Source organism: Hordeum vulgare, chromosome 6H (assembly GCF_904849725.1).
Source record: "Hordeum vulgare subsp. vulgare chromosome 6H, MorexV3_pseudomolecules_assembly, whole genome shotgun sequence".
Lineage (NCBI taxonomy): Eukaryota > Viridiplantae > Streptophyta > Magnoliopsida > Poales > Poaceae > Hordeum > Hordeum vulgare.
The window spans coordinates 8,733,517-8,746,432 of record NC_058523.1 but is presented as its reverse complement, the minus strand read 5'-3'; the positions used below and the strand labels follow the sequence as shown (position 1 = coordinate 8,746,432).

The following is a 12,916-nucleotide window of genomic DNA, read 5'->3' as shown; positions in this document are numbered from 1 at the left end:
TGTAATTTAATCTTAACAGTACACGTGGAGGCATTAGGTGAGTCGATGGGTCCCACACGTGGTGGATGAAAGTGACCTTTTTGCAGATAACTCCTTGGACTTTTTTAGTAAGAAAAAAAAGACAATATTGAACCCGCATGTTAATTTATACACGTGGAGGCATTAGGTGAGTCGATGGGTCCCACATGTCATTTCTCAAAAATATAGACTTCAGTTGCTTCCCTCTGTGAGAGACACTGACGCGTGGGGTCACTTGGTCAGCGTCCACGTCGAAGCTAACCACTCCACGCAAAAATCAAATCTTTGACCCCTCTCCTTCCTCTAGCACCAGTCCTTCCCTCGCCGCCGGCGCCGACATGCTCCGCCTCCGGAGCTGCTTCCTCGCCCAACTCTTCTCGTCGCGCTCCGCCTCCCCCGTCTCCCCCATCCACCGACTCCTCTCCGCCGTTTCCCCAGATCCTAGTAGCTTCGCCGTGGAGGAGTACCTCGTCTCCACCTGCGGCCTCACCAGACCGCAGGCCCTCAAGGCCTACCCCAAGCTCTCCCACCTCAAGTCCCCCGCTAATCCCGACGCCGTCCTCGCCTTCCTCGCCGGCCTCGGCCTCTCCGGCGCCGACGTCGCCGCCCTCGTCGCCAAGGACCCGCAGTTCCTCTGTGCCAGCGTGGAGAGAGTCCTGGCCCCCAACGTCGACGAGCTGACCGGCCTCGGCCTCTCGCGTTCTGACATCGCGCGGCTCATCCCGCTCACATCCGGCGGCCGGCATTTCCGCTGCAGATCCATCGTCTCCAAGCTGCACTTCTACCTGCCCCTCTTCGGCTCCTCCGAGAACCTCCTCCGGGCTCTGAACCGCAATTTCTACCTCATCGGCGCCGACATGGAGAGGAAGGTCAAGCCCAACGTTGCGCTCCTACACGAGTGCGGGCTAGGTGCTTGTGATATTGTCAAGCTGTGCCGCTCTACGCCGAGGATGCTCAGCACCAGCCTGGAGCGCACCAGGGCGATGGTGGAGTGCGCCCAAGGCCTCGGCGTGCCCCGTGGCTCTGCAATGTTCAAGCACGCGCTGGATGCCGTCTCGTTCATAAGCGAGGACAAGATCGCCGCCAAGGTGGACTACTTGAAGAAGACGTTCAGGTGGTCGGACGCCGAGGTGGGCATGGCCTTGTCTAGGTCTCCAATGATGCTGAGGCGTTCCAAGGACGCACTGCGCAGCAAATCAGAGTTCCTTATCTCCGAGGTTGGGTTGGAACCGGAGTACATTGCTCATCGGCCGGCAATGCTCAACTATAGCCTGGATGGCCGGCTCAGGCCCCGGTACTATGTTGTAAAGTTTCTCAAGGCAAATGGATTACTAGATCGCGACCGGGACTACTATGCAACTTTCACTCTTGTCGAGAAGGTATTTGTTCGGAGGTACGTATGCCCTTACAAGGAGGCTGCACCACAACTCGCTGAAGACTATGATGCTGCACGCAGTGGGGAACTGCCAGCTAATTTCAAATTCACATGAGCCAAGAACCGGCAATGGAAATTGGTTACTTTGCAGAGTTCTCATTATGTCTAGTAAGCTGGTAATTACATTACCTTTTTTCTGCCCAAATGGATGTTGATCTTCTGTTGTAGTATCTCTGCCACCGGCACATACTGGTTTGGTCATTGTTAATGACTAATGAAACTGATAATTTAATTCCTGAACCTTGAGGTGTTGTCAAGAAAGCATTGCCTACGATCTCTGAAAAATGAGGGTCGATGGATTTATTGGTGTTGTCATCGTTTTGCAGTTAGAATATCAGTATGATTCCCGTTCATTCCAGATTTTCGGTTTCCATTTTCCCTTCATTGTCTTTTGTTTCCCCCCGTATGTAAGTTAGTAGTACTAAGTTATTGCAGTTCAGTATTTTATATCTAAATTGTGCTTAGAAAATATGTTTCTGTTGCGTACCTTTTATGCCTTTTGATTTCTTTCCCCTTATCCTTCTAAGATCAATTATGTTTGTAACTAAATCCTGCAACTGAATTTTACTTCTAATGAGAAAACTTTCAATCTTGAAAAGGTGATCTATTTGAATTAGTTCCATCATTTACATCTGTCATTGATCATCAAAACTAAACCAATGAAGGTGACATGAATTAGCCTTATCATTGCTGCTATTGGGTGATTGCATATGTGAGTATCTCATCACAAATATGTATTTATATTTTTCAGCTGTTCAATCTCATCACAAAACTACTTGTATATGCTTTTGCAGAGCTTGAAAGCCCACTTCGCGGCTTTGAGCGGACCTGCAAGTCTTTGCACGACACTGCCATCTTCTTTGACCCATTCTCCATCCTAACATAAGTAGCAAATTTCTGTGTTAAGTGATCAATTCCGTGTTGTGACCGTGTTTAATAATGATTTCAAGAGGGCTAACAATGCACTCTATTTTTCTATACTATGATATATATCATTCTTTTGAGATAAATGGGTCAAAATATTGCCCTGCTTAAACTCATAAAAGGCATTTGTGATTCAAGAAAAAGAAAAACACTTTTGCATACAAACTGCAAATGCCAACAACTGATGGTTGAAAAAACTAACAATAGGATATGTTCAGTCAGAACAAAACATTACAGTAATTCTCAGCGATGGGTATTAATTCCCAGAGATTGCATAACATTGGTCATAGGATGGGATCTTTACGCACCCACCACTACTATTTCTATATCACGGCTAATTCGCTAAAAACTTAGGAGTGACTCATGATGATTAATGCCAGCCACTGTTGAGCCTTTAGCAGCGCCGACGTTTTTTTTTTCATCTGCCACTAGAAATTTTCTAAAATAGTTGTGGAGGGTCCTAGTCTATGCCCGCCACTGACCCCACCTATAAGCCTTTTCCTAGTAGTAAAACCACTGGCCTTGAAAATTCGCCTCGAGGCTCGGAGGCTACACCCATCGGATGTGCTACTAAGCCCCATTGTCTACAGAAGATGAAGAATCATGACGCTCCACAGGCGTCGCTAAAGTTAGATCTTCGGAAGAGCTGGTGATGTCCAACAACAATTCAATATTAGGAGATCGCATGCCCTTCATGCGTCGCATGGTCGGCTCGGCTCCCCTTTCGGGCATTCAAGCTTGGTAGATCACGTCATTTCCTTCCCCGTGGACGAGTCAACATGTGGTTTGCTCTGCTTTTCATAAGTCAATGAAGACCCTCCACCTGACTCCGTAATTCAGCCGAAGGCTTAGGTACGACTAACGGTCTTATGCCCCAAGAGTGTCTCACGACACCGGAAGTCGTCCCCGCCCCTAAGGGCATTGCATGGCCCTGACCATGAGTCCCATGGTACTCTAGAAGGAAGGACTCCGACGACTTGGCATCAAAGACATGTTCTTTAGTAGAATAACTTGGGTTGCAAGCCATGTAAACTGACTTGGGCCCATTTAACCCTACCCCCTCGTCCATTGTATATAAGGGGAGCTAGGGGTCTATGCATCCAATCTCCATATCAACATCTCTCATATCAGACACTGATATAATACATATCAGACATGCGGGGTGTAGGCTATTACCACACCATGATGGCCTAAACCTGGGTAAATTGTTCGTCCCATGTGCACCCAATCTTATCTTGTATGTGTGCAACCAGGATTACAATCCGTCGATATGCAAGTTGACGAATTGCTGGAATCTACACAAAAAATATTTTATTTTGTTGGGTACAAAAGAATCAATGGTTGATGTGATGATCTATATTTTGAATCCAACTTTGGATAAAATTGAAGTGAATTTGACAATATATTGCTAAAATAGGCATATCCTAGTAATAACGATACATGTGCTTCTTGAGGGAATCCTTCCATATCTTTTCTCCCTTGATCGTCGAGAAATTTTGTGTTGATTGATGAAATATTGTGTTCTTAGGAAGTAAATCCAAAAGTTCTAAATATACATCAAATTTACAGTTGCGAAAATGTAAGGTCGGCCTCTAGATCTTTCAGATCCTCCATCGACATGGTTCTAGCCTCCTCATCCTGGCAGGCCTTCGAGTATAAATCCTCCCCCACCCCCCTTGCTATCAACTTACCCAAAATATCAAATTTCCTTCCTTTGCAGATTTCCCCCATAGTTGAGAATGGCTCGCAACAAGGTGACCCTCCGATACATCTGCAATGACTTAGCGCAGGACAATACCTTGACGAAGCGCAGCAACAATTTGATGAAGAAGGCCGGCGAGGTGGCCACCTTGTGCAACGCCAAGCCCCGCGTGCTGGTGTATGGTGAGGATGCAACGGTGCCAGAGGTGTTCCCATCCCACGCCGAGGTGGTGGGTATCCTTAATCAGGTCAAAAGCATGCCGGATGTGGCACATCTTAAGAAGATGGTGGACTAGGAGACCATCCTTAGCCAGCGCCTCATACAACTCCGAGATAAGGTCCAGAAGACTAGGCGCGAGCGCGAGGACCGTGAGGGCCTGGATTCTCTTGCACACGGCCATGTTATGTGGATATCTCTGGGGAAACATCTATGAGCTCACAACCATGAGTTGTAAGTTGGAGTTAGCCCTCAGGAGCTTGGCTGAGCGCATTGCAAAAATAAGCGGACATCCACTAGTCCACCGGGCCCAAGCACCATATGTCCCCGACGGCATAGTCATGGGCTCTCCAGCGATGTATCAGGCGCCGCCACAACATCAAGACGGATGGCTTGACATGGTGAGGTCCAGAGGGGAGCCCGGTGCTCAGATCTACAATGGCCACACAACTGATGGCCACATCGGCACCAATGCGGGCTTCTCTCATGGTTATATGAATATGTAAGCAGGGAGAGGAACTCCACCTGTAGCGCATGGCCAGCTACATGTGCCTCATCTCTTCTCATTTAGTTTTGTTATGGCAAATAAGATGCATGGATGGCATCGTCAATAAGATGAGACATTTGGTCTTGGTGCTGCTCTATGAGCAAAGGCAATTTTCGTTTAGTCACTGGAATTATTATTATTGATCTCTTCTATGCTATATTTGTTTCATCAGTTTGTTGGAACATTGAGTTTGTACCTACTCTTAATGTCAACTTTCTTTGTCAAGCATACTATTTTCTAAAAAGTTAATTTTGTTGAATGTTAGCGCTGCATCAAGCAATCCAACCATGAATAGTTACTTCTCGGCTTCTATACCGGCAAGATGCACACCGTCTATGCAAATCCATAATAGTGGTAGGAAAACGATAGCACATGTATTATTTGACGCAGACCTCCCATGTACTAAAATATTTGCACTACTACATTTCATTTTTGGAAGTGTAACTATAACATCGAGTCCTAGGACGGTGGCTTCTACACGCGCAACGTCTTTGTCAAGTTTCGCAAGCAGGCGACTGTTTCGACCAGTTTCATCATCATCAAGTCTGAAGCCAGTCCGGAGAGAAATTATATTTGAGATATAATCAAGCTACTATGGTAACCCGAAACTCTATTGGGTGCATCTTGTGGTGAAAGATGTGGTATATGAATGCAGTTGCCACTACTTTGAAAATGTATTGAGTGATTTGTGCACACATAATTAGGCCAATGGTGCACCTTAAGGTGAAAGTCATTCCACTGCGATACTTGCCGGGGAGGTGTTCTAAAGGATCAATAACAAACATGGACGGCGTTGGGCCCTAAACTTTGGGCTCCCGTTGAAAACAATTACTGAAATAGCATTGTAACTTTTTTGCCCTGAATTTTTTTCACACTTAGCCTGTCCCAACTGCTATTTGCACAAGTTTTAAAATAGCAGTTTCGTCTTTGAGCCATCTAGCTTTAAATTGTTTTACACGGTCTTTCAGGCGACTGAAGATATTACTATCAAAATAAAACTAACGGATGGTGATCAGAATGTACGTGTTCCTCATTTATAACCACCGCGCTAAGAAATATTTGAGCCCCCTCCAAATTACAAACAACTCAACCGAGTCTTTCCCTGATATCACCTCTTCTCCAGGTAAATGGATCGCCTCTCCTGATATCCCAATGGTGCACCTTAAGGTGAAAGTTTCTCGGAAACCTTTCATCATTGGGTTTGGTCTCACATTTCCGTCCTCTTTTTTTCGAAGCATATAAATTTTTGTTAAAGTCCCAAGGATGAATATCGTCCCAAGAAAAATATCCTCCCAAGACTGGCGTTGGAGTTGTCCTAAGAAAAACTGATGTTTGTCGTTGTCAGACCTTTCGAACTTTATGTCAGTATAATTATGACATGCAAACGTGACTAGACTTAATATTTGATGCTCTCACAACTTTTGTGTATCTTTATTTTGTCTGGACAAACAACTTTGCATATTTTATACAAGCCCGTATATTTGTCAGAGTTTTACAGTTCAAACGCTTTCATGGGGTCTGTTAGGGATGCGCATGGAGGACACGCCTAAATGCGCATGGAGGGCTCCCCAACCTGCCCTGCACTAGGCCGTGTTCTACTCCTATGCGTCGTGCTCCTGTCGTCCTTTTTTGGGGAGGCAATAAGCTCGATCGTGCCGTGCCCGTGCTGGTCGGCTTTACGGGGAGATGCTTCATGCATGCTCCGTCCCAGTGCATAGATAACAGCCGATGAGCAGTCTTCTTTTCTAGGCGACGTAAAATTAGGCGTGTTTGGTTGAATATCACAACGCGCCACGCCGCGAACAAAATCGTTCCGGCGCCATACTTTTTCTGTGTTATAGTATAGTTGATATGCACGAGCATACACTCACCGCTATAAACGAAATCATGCACGCATTATCTTAATAAGTACTCCCTTCGTTTCTAAATATAAGTCTTTCTACATGTTTTAATAGTGGACTGTATACAGATGTATGCAGACATACTTTAGATTATATATTCGCTCATTTTGCTTCGTATGTAGACCCTAGTAAAATCTTTTAAAAGATTTATATTTAGGAACGAAGGGTGTACATTTGAGAGATTGAGCCAATACATCATCTTAAAATTGATGAAGTCGCCACAGGCGTCTTCGTATTCGAAGAAGACGTCTTTACCGAACGCACATCATCAAAAGGTCTAAAATAACTCTAAGAAAATGCAAACACCAATATCAAGTATGAAACTTAAGAGCATCTCTAGCAGATTCCTTAAAACCATAAATTATAAAACTGGGATAAAAATAAAAAAAATTATTTTAAGAATTCATTTTAGCCATGACCGAACGGATGCTATAAAAACCGAACCTAAAACCAAATTTTCTTCATATACACAGAAGAGCTCCTTCCTCCAGCCAGCCGGCACCACCCCTTCCCCTAGCTAGCCGCGTCAGCCATGCCTGGCCCCGTCGTACGTACCCCATCCCTGCTGGCCCCACCCTGTCCCCGTCGGCCGCGCCCAACCTCACCAGCCGTGCCCCGTCATCCACGCCCCATTCTCGCCGGCCATGCCCCGTCCCTCGCCGGTTACGCCCTGGTCCTTGTCGGCCGTGCCCCTTTGTCGGCCAGGCTGAGGGCAAGGCGAGGTCGACCTCGTTCAATTCGAAATGGCGACAATCGTTTCTGGCATCCAGCGGTTTTTTTGGGTGTGCAGTGATGAATTCTGACGAGTTTCGGGCAGATTTCGACAAATTTCGCGATGGCGTGTTTGCTTCGACAAGGTTTGACCGGTATACGGGGCACCTTCGGTTCGACCTTCCAGCCTTCAAATATAAGGGTCTTGGATGTGGATTTTCGGTACCCTTTGAAAAAACTACAGGTTAGGGTATCTGTTTTTAACATTTTTTCGATCAAAACCTTACAACAACAACAACAACAACAACAACCACCAAGCCTTTCAGTCCCAAACAAGTTGGGGTAGGCTAGAGTTGAAACCCATAAGATCTCGAAGCCAAGTCATGGCTCTGGAACGTGGATAGCTAACTTCCACGCACCCCTGTCCATGGCTAAGTCTTTGTCGATATTCCAAACCTTCAGGTCTCTCTTAACGGACTCCTGCCATGTCAAGTTTGGTCTACCACGATCCCTCTTAACATTCTTAACATGCTTTATCCGTCTGCTATGCATCGGCGCTTCCGGTGTCCTCCGTTGAATATGTCCAAACCATCTTAGACGATGCTGGACCAGCTTCTCTTCAATCGGTGCTACCCCAAGTCTCTCTCGTATATCGTCATTCCGTACCCGATCCTTCCTTGTGTGGCCACATATCCATCTCAACACGCATCTCTGCTACACCTAACTGTTGGATATGTCGTCTCTTGGTTGGCCAAAACTCCGCGCCATACAACATCGCAGGTCGGATAGCTGTCCTATAAAACCCGCCTTTTAGCTTTTGTGGCACTCTCTTGTCACAGAGTACGTCAGAAGCTTGGCGCCACTTCATCCACCCAGCCTTGATTCAGTGGTCCACGTCTTCATCGATATCGCCATCCTTCTGCAACATGGACCCCAAATATCGATCAAAACCTTAAGAAGCAAAAATTAAAAAGGTTTAACCATTTTTAAAGGGTTTACTAAAGATGCTCTAAATTAAGATAGACACGGACATAACACTCCCTCCTAAGTCCTAACCATTCAAGTATAGGTTGGTCTGATCGGCTCCAGACTTTGGCCGAGAGAATCATCCAAAATGAATTAGCGAGGCCCTACGCTACTATTGAACCGTCGTGTCAAAGTCCTAAGAGCATCTCTAGTAGAACTCTCAAATCCTTAAATGTAAAACCAATTTTAAAGGTTGAGAATTGCCCAATTTTGACACTTTTAAGGGTTGAAAAACAGGGGCAAAGAGTATAAGGGTTGGGTTTGAGGGTTCTACTCTTTGCCCCAACCCTAACCCTTAAAACTGTCATTTGGCATTGCATAATTTTCACTAGAAAAACATAATAAACCTCCAAACAAACACGGAAATAAAGATCATTGATGCATGGTTTAATAGTTTTTACATCACACAATCATCATCTTCCCCCTCTACTCGGCACCATCACCAAAAAATTACACTTGGTGCCATTTCCTAGACCACTTCCACGTCCATCAAGCACCTCCATTGTCGCCGGTGGTGGAGTCTTCCACACCGCCATAGCCACCACAACTCATCGGAGTGTCACCTCGAAGAGTAGAGGACGCACCACGGAATATCCTCTTCCTCTCCGCGATGTCCTCCTTGTAGTCCTTCCACCATTGCAATTGTTCTTGATCCATGTCCTTCTTGGACATCATCATGTGCTCCTTCTCTTCCACCATGAGTTCTTTCTATACCTTTGCCTCTTTCACCTTGATCATCCTCTCCTCCAAGTCGGCCTTGCGCTTTGCTTCTTCACGCTTTGCTTCCACTTGTGCAAGCTTGACCTCTTTCTTCTTCTCGGTGATAAGAAGCTTCGTCTCCAATGTCTTCGTTGTCAATTCCTCTCTTGCCTTCATCATTTGCTCCATCTTCTCCCTTAGGCTTGACGCCTCTCCTTCCATCTTCACCCTTACCTTGCCCTTCTTGGTTCCCTCGGGCTTGCCCAAGTTCCTCTCCCCCTCCTCGGCTTGGCCACGGCGGAGGACTCGCCGGCGGCCTTGGAGGCAGCCCCTCGCGGCCCACGGGAGGCCGCCTTCGGCCGGCTCTTCTTGAGGGCCGGAGCGTCGTCGGGGGTGGAAGCCGGGGCGGTGGCAGGGGCGGGAGCGGCGGCCGGGGCTGGCGCGGACGGAGGCGGTGGCAGGCCTGCCCGCCGCCGCTTGGCCCCGACGGTGGCGGGGGCGGCCGGGGCTGGCGCTGCGGCGGCCGTGGCGGGGACGGGGCCGGCAGGGGCGGGGCCGAGGGCGGCCGGCGCGGGCGCGGCGGCTGGCGTAGGGGCGGGCGAGGGCCGCCGCTTGGCCGGGGCGGGCGCGGCCGGGGCCGGGGCGGGGACGGCCGGGGCCGGGGCGGGCGCATCGGCGGCCGGGGCGGGCGCTGCAGCCGCGGCCGGGGCGGGGACGGGGCCGGCGGCGGCGGGGGGCTCCATGGCAACGGCGGGGGCGAGGCGGGCGCGAGGAAGGCGACGATTGGGAGACGGGATCGATCCCTCGCTGGAGCTGAAGTGGAGTGCGGGTTGGGAGGAGTTTCTCCTCCCAACCCTCACTTCTACAGGCTCAAAACTAGTTTGAGGGTTGGACCTCTAAAAATATTTACGAGTTTAAGGGTTTAAGGGTTATAGTCTACGCCGTTTTTCGGACGAAAACTGTAAAAAATCGGTTATTTTGAAGGGTTTGGGGGTTTGAGGGCTCTACTAGACTTGCTCTAACTAACCTATAAATACCCCCACAACCCTGAGACATAAACCAGTGGATGCCAGCCTCTCTTCTTCCTCGACCAAACACCAACAGGTAGCTTAGCCATGGCGACGGCGTCCTCCAACTCCAAGGCGCCGCTGGCCCTCGTGCTGCTGGTGGCTCTGTGCGCGACGACGACCATGCCGGCCGCCGGCGGACAAGGCTCGTGCGAGGGGCACAAGGTGACGGTGCAGAACCTGTGCGGGCACGACCTGAACCTGGGCATCGAACCGCGCTCCAACAGCAAGGCGCTCTTCCCCAACGGCTGGCTGCTCCCCAGCGGGAAGCACGAGTCCTTCGACGTCTGCGCCTGGACGGGGAGCGTGTCGGCGCAGGGCGCCGCCGTCGCCGAGTTCCACCTGGACCACGAGGGCGGGGCCTACTACGAGGTGAGCACCGACCAGGCCACCATGTCCGTCCGCGTCTCCGTCACCCCGCACGGCGCCCCGCTGCAGGGCCACTGCCCCACCGCCGGCTGCGACACCGGCGGCCACTGCTTCGAGCACTCCGTCCCCGGCGGCAACTGCCACGGCGTCACAGAGATCAAGATCGTCTACTACAACCCTTAATTAGGTCCATCCATGTCGATTCGATCGACCGCCTACCTACCTGCTTGCTGCACTTGCTAGCTACTCTACTCTTTAATTATTGTTGCAACGGTGTTTAATATACCGTGTGTGTGATCCGACGAGGTTGTGTACCCTCGTGAATCCTCGACATGTACTATCGGATTTGCAATTTAACTGCCATTTTATTTGGGCAACGCTACGCGTCCACCGACGTCTCCACCTTGACAGCCGTTTGATTTGGTGCATCCAGCCGATATCATTCATCCGAACCGCACGCGGGGCTTTGGCCTAATTCCTGAAACGATGCTCGAGGCTGGGCACCCGGTAATTCCTGAAACAACGCTCGATTTCTGAAACATTCGCTTTGTTGCAGTTTTTTTTCTTCACGCGCGCTTCGGCTGGGCATCCGGTAATTCCTGAAACAATGCTCGAGTTTCTGAAACAATCGCTTTATTGCAGTTTTTATTGCGCATGTTTCGGCTTTTTCTTCGTTTTTATGTTTTGCAACGTGTGTATTGTTGCGGAGGAAAATTTTACAACACAGGTAAAGTTGCAGAAAAAAAAACACGCGTCGTACAGAGGAGCCGGCGGATCACTCGCGTGCGATCCGTTGGCTGAACGTAAACTTTTCTCATTTTATTTTGTGATACTACAATGTAATTCTACATAATTATTCGGAGGGATTACCTCTCTTTTGTAAAAGAAAAACAAAACGAAGTATTCCAAAAGAAAAATAGAGATGTCATTTAGACGCGTGCTTACAGCTAGGCAAAATTAAAGAGACGGTCCATGTTATACCGACGATCGGTTGTGTCCCTTCTCTGGTTCTTGTGGAAATTACCCGTCAGTTGATGAATTGACTTACAAGGAGACAATTTGGTGCTTTGGTTCTTTGTTAGAGCATCCCTAACAACTGATCTAAATAGGGCAGTGTGGCATAAAAATTGTCATGTATGGCACAAAACAGTCAAAAACGTGCTCCAATAGCTACCCTATCTTCATCAACTACCCTAAAAATTTTACAGCACTGCCCTAAATTTTGCCCAACTGTTGTATATTTGCAACACCTGCGTGGTTGCCCCAAATTCCATTCCCCACGCGCGCAGCCCAACCGCCACCCGGAACGCTCCCCCCCGCCCGCCTCGCCGAATTCCCGCCGCCGCCGCGCGCCGGCAACCACCGTACCGCCATGGAAGGCCAATCCGCACACCCCCGACTATCCCCGGTCCGTCGGACGGCCAATCCCCGCTCCCAGCCGGCCCCGCAGCCACCACCTCCGCCGCGATGCTGCCACCGTCGAGGCCTGGATTCGTGCCGCCGCGGCCGATTGGCGCAGCAGATCCTAGCCAGATACTGGCCGCGAAGCCGCCGGCGCCATCGAAACGAGGGAGGAAGGCCGTCACGGGCGCGGGGAGGCAGACGACGAAGAGGCCGGCAGCCGGCGAGGCGAGCGCGGGGACGACGAAGAGGAAGGCCACTGCAGGCCGCGGGAAACCTCCACTCCCCTCCCCGGAAGATATTCAGCCGTCGCCGCCGCCACAGGCCGAGGAAGTGGTGGAGGAGCAGCCGGAGCAGCAGGCCGACCCCAACATGTTCGATGATATGTCGCACAAGTGATTTTTCTTCTTCTTCGTTTTGTTTTGTCAATTGATCATGTGTTGTATCTAAATTGTTTCTTATCCACTTATCTATGTAGTATGGACGTTGAAACTTATTTGCAAAACATGAACTTTGCAAATTCCGAGTATGTTGGATCCACGGAGATACCATCGCAAGAAACGGAGGAGGAACTTGATGCCGAGGATGAGGGCTTCGTAGACGTAGTTCCGAAGGGAAGGTCGGGCAATTTTAGCAACGCCGAAGATCATGTCATCGTTGCGGGATGGAAGAAGATCGGCCGTGATCCGGTCAAGGGCACCGAGCAACACCGCAACCAATATTGTGTTGGAAATATGCCCTAGAGGCAATAATAAAATGGTCATTATCATATTTCCCTGTTCATGATAATCGTCTATTGTTCATGCTATAATTGTATTAACAGGAAACAGTAATACATGTGTGAATGAATAGATCACAATGTGTCCCTAGCAAGCCTCTAGTTGGCTAGCTCGTTAGTCA

At 49.1% G+C, this 12,916-nt stretch overlaps 2 protein-coding genes across 2 annotated transcripts; both read left to right on the top strand.

Annotated features, from left to right (window-relative positions):
* Nucleotides 1–279: 279 nt before the first annotated feature.
* On the top strand, nucleotides 280–1,693 carry LOC123401732 (transcription termination factor MTERF8, chloroplastic-like). The gene has a single exon (XM_045095587.1). It carries the CDS (start codon nucleotides 357–359, stop codon nucleotides 1,506–1,508), a length of 1,152 nt encoding a protein of 383 aa, XP_044951522.1. The 5' UTR covers nucleotides 280–356; the 3' UTR covers nucleotides 1,509–1,693.
* An 8,560-nt stretch (nucleotides 1,694–10,253) lies between these two features.
* Nucleotides 10,254–10,955, top strand: LOC123405309. Its single transcript, XM_045099053.1, has one exon. It carries the CDS (start codon nucleotides 10,295–10,297, stop codon nucleotides 10,796–10,798), a length of 504 nt encoding a protein of 167 aa, XP_044954988.1. The 5' UTR covers nucleotides 10,254–10,294; the 3' UTR covers nucleotides 10,799–10,955.
* Nucleotides 10,956–12,916: the final 1,961 nt, after the last annotated feature.